The sequence below is a fragment of the Arachis hypogaea genome, chromosome 19 (assembly GCF_003086295.3).
Source record: "Arachis hypogaea cultivar Tifrunner chromosome 19, arahy.Tifrunner.gnm2.J5K5, whole genome shotgun sequence".
Taxonomy (NCBI): domain Eukaryota; kingdom Viridiplantae; phylum Streptophyta; class Magnoliopsida; order Fabales; family Fabaceae; genus Arachis; species Arachis hypogaea.
This window is the reverse complement of record NC_092054.1, coordinates 143,889,941-143,899,690: the sequence shown is the minus strand read 5'-3', so window position 1 is coordinate 143,899,690 and position 9,750 is coordinate 143,889,941. Positions and strand designations below refer to the sequence as shown.

General features: G+C 28.0%; 2 protein-coding genes across 3 annotated transcripts; both read right to left on the bottom strand.

The window, feature by feature from the left end:
* Positions 1-282: 282 nt before the first annotated feature.
* Positions 283-2,970, bottom strand: LOC112776516 (probable cysteine protease RD19D). 2 transcript variants are annotated; one of them, XM_025820704.2, is made up of 4 exons: positions 2,406-2,970; positions 1,899-2,018; positions 1,112-1,355; positions 283-942 (listed from the first exon to the last, which is right to left on the bottom strand). In XM_025820704.2, the coding sequence occupies exons 1-4, from the start codon at positions 2,889-2,891 to the stop codon at positions 692-694; spliced, it is 1,101 nt and encodes a 366-aa protein (XP_025676489.1). In that variant the 5' UTR covers positions 2,892-2,970; the 3' UTR covers positions 283-691. The 2 variants fall into 2 exon arrangements, with proteins under 2 accessions (XP_025676489.1, XP_025676488.1); XM_025820703.2 differs by having other exon boundaries at positions 283-957; positions 2,406-2,967.
* A 4,236-nt stretch (positions 2,971-7,206) lies between these two features.
* Positions 7,207-8,892, bottom strand: LOC112779295 (uncharacterized). The gene is made up of 2 exons (XM_025823544.2): positions 8,091-8,892; positions 7,207-7,510 (listed from the first exon to the last, which is right to left on the bottom strand). The coding sequence occupies exon 1, from the start codon at positions 8,851-8,853 to the stop codon at positions 8,137-8,139; it is 717 nt and encodes a 238-aa protein (XP_025679329.1). The 5' UTR covers positions 8,854-8,892; the 3' UTR covers positions 7,207-7,510; positions 8,091-8,136.
* Positions 8,893-9,750: the final 858 nt, after the last annotated feature.

The window sequence follows — 9,750 nt, the reverse complement described above, 5'->3', positions numbered from 1 at the left end:
CTCTTTTAATTCCTTCTGGTTCATCAAACCATTAGGGCATGAGATTTTTCTTCAGTAATCAATCAGGTAAAAAATTAGTAATTGACATAATTTTTTCTTTCAAATTCTTCTCTATGAAATTATCTCCTCCTTATTTTTCTTTGATCAAATTAATTTTTTCCTATTTTTCTCTTATCTTATTAATTTTTTTTATTCTATATTCTTTCCCTTTCACATTACATGTACGATATCTCGATTTTTTTTTTCATTGCACACTCTCGGCCTTGGCTTTTAACTTACTAGTAACTCTTCAAAAGATCTTATTATATATAAAATACACACGTGATGCATCATATACATCATACATCTTGGTCACACTTACTATCATTTATATGGAAATCTTAATTATTTCTAGTAGATAAACAAGACCCAAACCAACGAAATTCAAGCAGACTACAAGACATGCAAACTACCTACCTTATAAAGCTAATATATTGTACCAAAGATCTTTTAGGTGAAATAATCTTTTGGTAATTGGTACAAAATAGTAACATAGTATCCGATCCTACTAGTATATACTATCTATAGAAAGGATTGGACGACCTAATGCATGTTTTGGACTTGGCTATCATTATTATATTAAGCATTCAAACTTATATATAACACACTTATAGCAAAGTACATCATTAGCATGAGTGTTTGTGTGTTGTATCTAATGGGACACCATTGCAGTAGAAACCAACGTGTTCACTCCACACATGTTATATCCTCTGCAAATCTTGAAATACCCATGTTCCCCCCAACGCTTCCCCCATGAATTCTTGATTATCCAGTAAGGTTTGTTCCCAAGTCTAAGGATGGAGAAGCCTTTTGTACCATAGCCAACTAGTAACCCACCATGGTTGGGCTTCTTTCCACATATAAAAGGGCATGACACACCCCCTATGTAGGTTTGCATGTAAACTGCATTCATTCCAACTGCACACATTAACAATACTTCATCATAAACAACATTAATGCTAGCTGTTTGGATTCGAGTTTCAATTATGGTGATAATCTTCTAGTGCTAATTTGATACATACATGTCAACATAATTAGATAGACATAAAAATGTTGAATTAAGGAGACTTACTAGCAAGAGGGCCTTGTTTGACTAAATATGCAGCAATTTGGTCGTCATCCGCAGGGATATTGGTGAAATTTGATACTCTAACTACTATTTTGTTTTTGTCAAATTTACATTCACCTCTGTTTTGAGTGTAGGGATATGTTGCTTCCTCTTCCACACCGCCAGCTTCCATCAAATAGTTATAGGCATTTGTCATAAGACCACCCTGACAACCATTGTCGCATGCTGTCTTATCTGTTATGTCACACTTAATAAAAATGTAAGAAGAATAAATTAGAAATAAACATACCCAAAAAAAAAAGTGCACACATTTGATGGAAATTAATACAATACACCAAGTAGATTTACCAAATAAAAAAGAACGAGTACAATGTATGTACAAATTAAATAACATCAAGTAACGCTAGAAAAAAAATCAAAACTTATTTAACAAGAATTAATGAAGAGAAATGCTAGGGACCAGTAATTTTGGTGTTTTGTAACCATCATCTGGTCATCAATAATATTTTTAATGGTGTGAGATTATATCTAATGGTGGGAGATCACTCCCTTTTTATTTTGATGGTTAAGTACTGGCCAAAAAACACAAAAATTGTTGGTCCTAGACTTTTCCATTAACAAATACTAAATAAAATAAAATCTGACCGGTTTTGTCCCTTTTTTATTATTTTATTATTTTACCAAACATTTTCGTAACATAATAATTAGAGTTATGAATTTTTATGACTCAAACAAGGATTTAACTAACAAGAAAAACCATATTATTACACATTGAAAAATAAATGTTTACTTTATTGTCACAGTCTATGAGCTGTTGTTCACTAAGATTAAGAAGCTTGCCCGTTGCAATAAAATGAGCTCCTTCAAGAGTTCCTGTAGTGCTGAAAGCCCAACAAGCTCCACACATACCCTGTATTAATTATGTACAAATACTTATCATTAACCATGCAAAAATATTAAAATTGATCAACAATATTTTAGAAAAGTAGCAAATATTCATGTAAAGCCAAGTTATTAGCTTATTATTAAGTTAAAAGAATAAGCATAATTGATCATTCCTAGTTTCATCCCAAATTTAACCTAACCAAACCAAAACAGAATAATCGATTCGCCATTTATTTTTTTTTCCAATTTTTGAATACGGTAGAAACTCATCATGATATGAAATTGATAATTAAAAACTATTAATCCACAATTTAATCGTCCATGTCAAATTATCTAACAATTTTTAGCTATTAATTTCGTATAAATTAAAAACAAATTCGTCTGAGTTTTCACTTGACCTTAGACTACACACCTGAGTCTTAACTTCAGTAACCGCTCCTTTCTCTCTCCAATCGAAATTTTCCGGTAACCCTTCCACCTTCAAGGGTGGCGCCATTCTATCGGCAGTAAATTTATTTTCGTTCTCGCGCTCAGACACCAAACCGTGAGTGTACAACCTCAAGAATTCCGTTTGTGTGAGATCTGAGAACTGCGTGACACCATGAGCGGCTGAGGGATCAAGCACTTGGTGTCTTAAGGCCGTGACGATGTTGTCGGCAAAGATTCCAAGGCGACGGAGATACTCCTCTCTGGTGGTGTAGTTCTTGCTGTAGTTCTCCATGAAGGCTTTGAATTTGTTCTCTGTTGAGAGAAGGTAGTTGTCCTTTTGCTCCAGTTTTCTTGCTATTTCCTCAACAGTCATTGCCGATGATGAGAGAACCACCATCAAAGTACAGCAGAGGAAGAGTAGGAAGCGTGTATGGCATGTAAGTAAAGGCCGTTGTAGCTTTGTGAACATGGTGTGACTGCTTTTCAGGTATGTTTAGCGTTCTTGTTTTGTTTGTTTGTTTGTTTGTTATGTATGTTTCATGGGTTGCTATAATAACAAGAGAGAAACCCTCAGGAGAGTAATTTTTAGTCATTTTGGTTATTATTTGATCAGTAATATTAAATTATTTTTAAGAGGAATGTTAGGGGCCAGCAATTTTGATGTTTTGTAACCATCAATTTGCTATCAATAGTGTTTTTAATGGTGTGAGATTACATCTAATGGTGAGAGATCATTCACTTTTGTTTTGATGGTTAAGTGCTGGCCAGAAAACACAAAAGTTGCTGGCCCCTAGACTTTTTCTATTTTTAATAAATAAATTTTATTAATTTATGTATATTTAAAAAATATAATTATAAATTATATTAATTTGTATGTATAAATTTTAATAAGTATAAATATAAATTATATTTTTTATATAAAATTTTTATAAATATAAATATAAATTATTGTTAATTAAATATTAATTAAAAAAATAAATATTTACTGATAACATTGTTCACAGACAAAATTAACCTTTAATAAACAATAGAAGTTGATAACTTGATGAGTATAGCAAAGGGGGTTTGGGCAAGGTGGCTGAGTACAAGCAAAGGTGGCAACATAACAGGATAAAAGCTACATGCAATGCAACACGTGGGTTCTAATATTGATAAAAAATTGCATGCCATTGTTGGTGACTTTGTTATTCAAATGGTTCTTTCTTCCTGTTTCACAATGAGAGACTAGCTAAATAATGCAGAGTTGAGTTGAGTTGAGTTGAGTTGGGTATGTCATACAATAATAATGATGATCCAAGCCCACTAGAGCAACTACAAATCATATGTGATATGGGCAACTTCAAGATATGGTAAAAGATGCTAGGAGGAATATTGGTTACTGGCAATTGGATTTATAAAAATTAGGTTTAATGGAAACATCAGTGTAGCATGCATCGACTATATATTATCAAATAAATTTTATTTTTAACCAACTTGGGTTGTTCGAGTGGTGAGTTCACTCGTTCGCGACGGATTAATCCTTAGTCTATCGGGTTGAGAAATACCGTAGACAACTAAAAAAATTTTTTTTTTTATCTTTGACATATCATCCAATCAATTTTTTATTTGCATTAAATAATGAGAATATTTGTTATTTTGTTGTTTATTAAATTAATTATTCATTTATTTTTAGGTGTTAAACATCATATGTTTGAACTTTCTTTTCATTGAGGTCAAGAATTATATTAACCATAGGAAAAAAATTCTGTTATCACACTACTAGCGATCCATTATTTATCATATTAAAAAGTAATATAACAAGAAATACATGTGTTTGCTTCGTTACATTGGAAAAAAAAATATCAGTATAATAAACATATATTTTATTACAAAATTGACATGTGAATTTATGTTAACAAATATTTTTATTTTTATTTTTTAAAAATATATTATATGTTTTCGAATATTAATATATTCTATAAATTAATTATAAAGACTATAATCTTTTTATAATTAATTTTCAAAAGGATCAAAGAATTTTTTTAATATTCTAAAGAAAGTATTTTAGGATAGATGAATATTAAAAAAAAAAAAAGCTAAAATGCCCGTTTATGTTTAAAGTTATTAATTAAATTATAATAAAATTTTGAATTTGATTTTAAAAAGGAAAAAATATCCATAGTGTTCATTTTAAAAAATTAAAATATTTTTAATATTAATTTTAAAAAGACTAAAATATCCTTCAAATAATAATTTTAAAAGTAAAATATCCTTATTATAGGATTAGTTGAGATTGTTTGATACTATTAGTAATTTGGAATTTAATTTAATATAAAAAAGACTAAAATATTCTATAGCTAATTTTTAAAACATCAAAATAACTTTTTAAGATTAATCTCAAAAGACTATAATAACCTTTTAGAATAAATGTTGATTAATTGTATTAAAAATGGCAAATTTAAACTTTTAAAACAACTAAAATTAAAATATTCTTATAATCAATTTTTAAAAGAACATAATAATATTTTAAGGTTAATTTTAAAAAATCCTATTATCAAATTAATTCATATTGTTGTTTGATTGTATTAGAAATTATAAATGTAAATTTGATTCAAAAAAGGATAAAATACATTTTAGTTCATTTTGAATGGTTAAAGTGCTCTTTTTATAGCTAAAACTTTTTTTCTAGAATTAATTTTTAAAATAAAAAACTAAAAGATCCTTTAAGTTTAAGGATTTTTAATTGTATTAAAATTAAAATTAAAATTTGATCATAAAACGAATAAGAGACTAAATCACCTTTTAATATTAATTTTATAAGAATAAAAATATTCTTGTAGTTCATATTTTAAAGTATTAAAATACTCTTTAAGTATTAACTTTAAAAAGACTGACGACTTACCCTTATAAGATTAATTAAGCATTTGATTGTATTAGAAATTTAAAGTTTTATTATTTAATATTAAAAAATAAAATACTCTGATTTTTAATTTTTAAAAGACTAAAATAACTTTTTAAGATTGATCTAAAAACTAAAAATATTTTTTTAGAGTGAAATTATTTTATTATAACTAAAATACTCTTATAATTAATTTTTGTAATAAGAACAAAACTATTTTTAAAAATTTATTTAAATAAACTAAAATATCATTATAAGACTAATTCATGTAAAACTAAAATTATATCTCACCATATATATTAAAAAATATTTAAGAATCAACAAAATTTATTATTTTTTATTAATATTTTTAATTATTAACTCAATTTTTTAATATAATAATTTAATAATATATTTTTAATTTATATTTTTAAATATTAATAACTAACTATTAACTAAAAATAATAGATTCTACCACCTTTTTATATTAACATCATATCCTTCTATATTATTCTCTCTTAACGGGAAAGGCGGAGGAAAGGGAGGAACTTGTCGAAAATTTCAAAACTTCAATATATCTTAAAATAATATGTAAATAGTTTTGTATAAACTAATTAGTATAGTGGATTAGTGGTTTAGCAAATAGCTTTCAAAAACATTTAACTGATAGCAATTGCATACCAGGGTGGCAACGGGGCAAATTTTTACTCTGTCCGACTTCGTTTCGCCGTACAATAATCCGCATAAAACTCGTTCTACTTTTACTCGCGAGTAGTAAAACATTGAATTCTAATCCGTCTCTGTGGGTATCCGTTTCGCCCCTACCTGCCTCTATAATTATTAAAATTCAATAAATAAAATTAAATTTTAAAATTTATATAACTATCATCACATAGATAACATAAATTAAAGTAAAAATTTAAATATAATACAATATTATTAATCATTTACTAATTATTTTATATATATTATATATATAGCAGGGCAGATAGAGACAGATATTATCTAAACCTGACCCCGCCCCGCTCTTCCCAAGAACCCGCCCCGCTAAAAACCCGCTCCTGTACAGAACAGATAATTACCCGTTCCGAACGAGTAGAAACAGAATGGACACTCGCAGATTCGGGTGGTATTGTCATTCCTATATACCACAAACCTAGATTCAAATCCCACTATTGAGTTTGGAGTGATTGTATGTGGGCCCAGAGTTCAGTATTATTTTAAAATTTATTTATTTTCGCAGGATATTAAAATTATTAAGTAAATTTATTAATATAAATATAGGTTACATATCTTAATTACTAATATATTTTAAATATATAAAAAATTATTAACTATATATATGTCTGTATTATTTTGTGTGTATTTTTTATAATAATAAAAGATAAAAAATAGAGTTTTATAAAAAAAAAAAACTCTAATATAAAATTACTTTTAATTAGCAATGCTATTAAAATATAAAATTAATATTTTTTACTGAAATTTTTTATTTTTAATAAGATGATTGTTAATATTTTTTAAAAAATGATCATAATTACATAAATTATCAATAATCTAGCTATGATATAATATTTAATTATATAACTTTTTAGAAATTTAACTTAATGGTCTTTAAAACTAATTCTCCCCAAAAGTTAATTAATTATAGAAAATATTTAAAAAAAAATCAAAATGTATTATTTGTTATTAGTATAATTTTAGTCATCAATTTAATTTTTTTATTTTAATAATCTAATAATATATTTTTAGTTTACACTTTAAATATTAACGATTAACTATTGATCAAAAACAAATTCTGATAATTCTCTAATATTTCTTAATTATATATAAAAGTTGATGTGATAGTGTATATAAACTACGCTAGGGTCATCATAATTAGTAAGAGATTAGACAGAGTTTTAGATTTAATTATACTACCACAAGGGAGGAAATAATAATTATCTTTTTAATATACTGCTTGTTATTCTGCATCCGCAAACAGACACATATAAAAACATCAATACATGCAAAGCAACTGCCAATACGTAGAGGGGGCAGTGCCTAAGTACAGCTCAGATGTATGTCTAATACAACATTATTATACTAATTAATAACACATGAGAATAACTAAGAAATGCAATAAACAATAATCAAGCACTTATGACGAGATCTACGTTGACAGAAGATTCTTGTATTCTCGATCCCCTTCATGACATTATTCTTTGTTTTTCCACACTTTGCGGGTATAGATCCTACAAACATTCGCATTACATTAATTGATTTGTAGTAGTCCCATATTTTATCTCTAAAAGTAAATCTAAAAAGATTAAATAAAACCTTGATTTTACATTGATTACTTACAAAAGTATTAATACAAAAAAAAAAGTGTTAGAAGTCCAACAAATTTTATAATTTATAGCTATCAATTAGTCATTATTGATATTTTTAATGGTGTAAGATTTTATCTAATAATGTGAAATTAATCACTTTTTTTTGTTAGTTAAATATTAGCCAAATTTTAATAAAAATAATAATCCTTTAGACTTTCTCATCGAATTAATATAAGTTCATTACTTGATGGTTAAGATGGAATATAAAAATTTAACCATATTTAAAAAATATAATTAAAATTAAGTTTATATTTTTATTATTTAAAAATATTTTTATTTATATTTTTAAAATTAAAAAATATTACCAAATAATAAAAAAATATGATAATAATTTTAACTGCAATTTTAAGTATAACTAGAATTTTATAGGCACTATAATTATGAGTGTCATAGTCATAACCATTATAGAATGCACTATATATCTGAAAGATTGATCAGTTACCATGTGCAGGGTTGATGGATGCATGCAAAGTAGTACTATATATTATCTAGTAATGATAAGGTGGAGGAGGTGATTTATAGTAGTAGTGTGGTGGAGGTGGAGAATGAACTGGAGGAGGAGGAGACGGGTACTTATAAGGCTTCTTGTGTGGTGGCGGAGGAGAGTGGTAAACTGGGTGGGGAACGTAGTGAGGAGGGTAGGTGTGGTGGACTGGTGGTGGTGGAGAGTTGTACACCGGGTGATGAGGGTGGTGGTGAGGGTACTTGTGCACTGGTGGCGGCGGAGACGGGTACTTGTAGTGCTTCTTGTGTGGTGGTGGAGAGTGGTGCACTGGGTAAGGGTGAGGGTAGGGCTTGTGAACTGGTGGTGGTGGAGGAGAGTGGTAAACTGGGTGGGGGTGAGGGTGTGGGTGTGGATGAGGATATTTGTGAACCGGTGGTGGTGGAGATGGGTACTTATATGGCTTTTTTGGTGGTGGAGGTGGAGAAGGATAGTGGTATGGTGCCTTTGGAGGAGGTGGTGAGTGGACTGGTGGCGGTGGAGATGGATACTTGTAGGGCTTCTTTGGTGGTGGTGGTGGAGATGGATAGTGATAAGGTGGCGGCGGCGAGTGAACTGGTGGTGGTGGAGAAGGGTAGTGGTAAGGCTTCTTGGGTGGTGGAGGGGAGGAGTATGAGTATTTGTTGGCTGAGATTTCAGTTGGCAAACTCAAAAGGAGTATTGCCAATGAAATAGTGAGACAGGAGGCTCCTAGGGACCCCATTTTTCCTCCCTATGCTCTCTTCAAAATGGATCTTGGGTATGCTCATACACAGCTAATTCACCCCCTTTTTATAGCTTCTTTCCACCACCAACAACCAAGTTTGTTTATTCCTTTTTTCATAACACATCTAGCTAGCTAGCTAGCAAGCTTGTCATCACTTTCTTAGAACCATGTTATATATTCCATCTCACAATTAATATTCCTATTTTATATATGACAATCAACATGTTACTATATGATTATATGATTTTAGTATTTTAGTTGTTGTTAATGTATAAAAATTATCTAATAAACCATATAATTAATACTGTATTTACCCAATTTTTTTAAATAAAAAATCATGTACTATATGTGTAATAAAGGCCAAGGATTTATTCACAAAGTACCATATAATAATACATTTTTAATTTTTGTCACTCTAACACATTCTAACTATTTTTAATTCAAGTGAAAGTTTTAAAAGTGAAGACTTATTTAAAAATAAAATTAGTATCTATGTTAATATATTACAAACAGGACAATAATTATAAGATAGAAATGTTAATTTGGCATATTATTTTTGTACAAATATCTTATTTACAAAAGTACGCACTCTTATCGACATAAAAAAATTATTATTAAATTAATTTCTATAAATTTGTGTATAAATATATATTATTTTATATATTCTCACACATATATTTCATACGAATAGTAAAGTAATAACTAATTTTTGATATATATATAAAAAATAATTAATTTTTAATATATATTTATTATTTTGTATATTTATATTATATATAATCATTTAATTATATGTTTATATCTAATTTAATTTAAGTATTTATTACTTTGCAACGATAATAAATTCATACGTTTCGATACAATAAAAATATAGACAAATAATAAAACAATACA

What these genes read in the sequence shown, in the direction of transcription:
- LOC112776516 (XM_025820703.2), bottom strand. Translation starts at nt 2,891, where the DNA reads ATGTTCACAAAGCTACAACGGCCTTTACTTACATGCCATACACGCTTC. An exon ending in TTACTGAAGTTAAGACTCAG is followed by an intron (nt 2,019 to 2,405) that starts GTGTGTAGTCTA and finishes TAATTAATACAG; the next exon opens with GGTATGTGTGGAGCTTGTTG. An exon ending in CAAACAAGGCCCTCTTGCTA is followed by an intron (nt 958 to 1,111) that starts GTAAGTCTCCTT and finishes TAATGTGTGCAG; the next exon opens with TTGGAATGAATGCAGTTTAC.
- LOC112779295 (XM_025823544.2), bottom strand. Translation starts at nt 8,853, where the DNA reads ATGGGGTCCCTAGGAGCCTCCTGTCTCACTATTTCATTGGCAATACTC.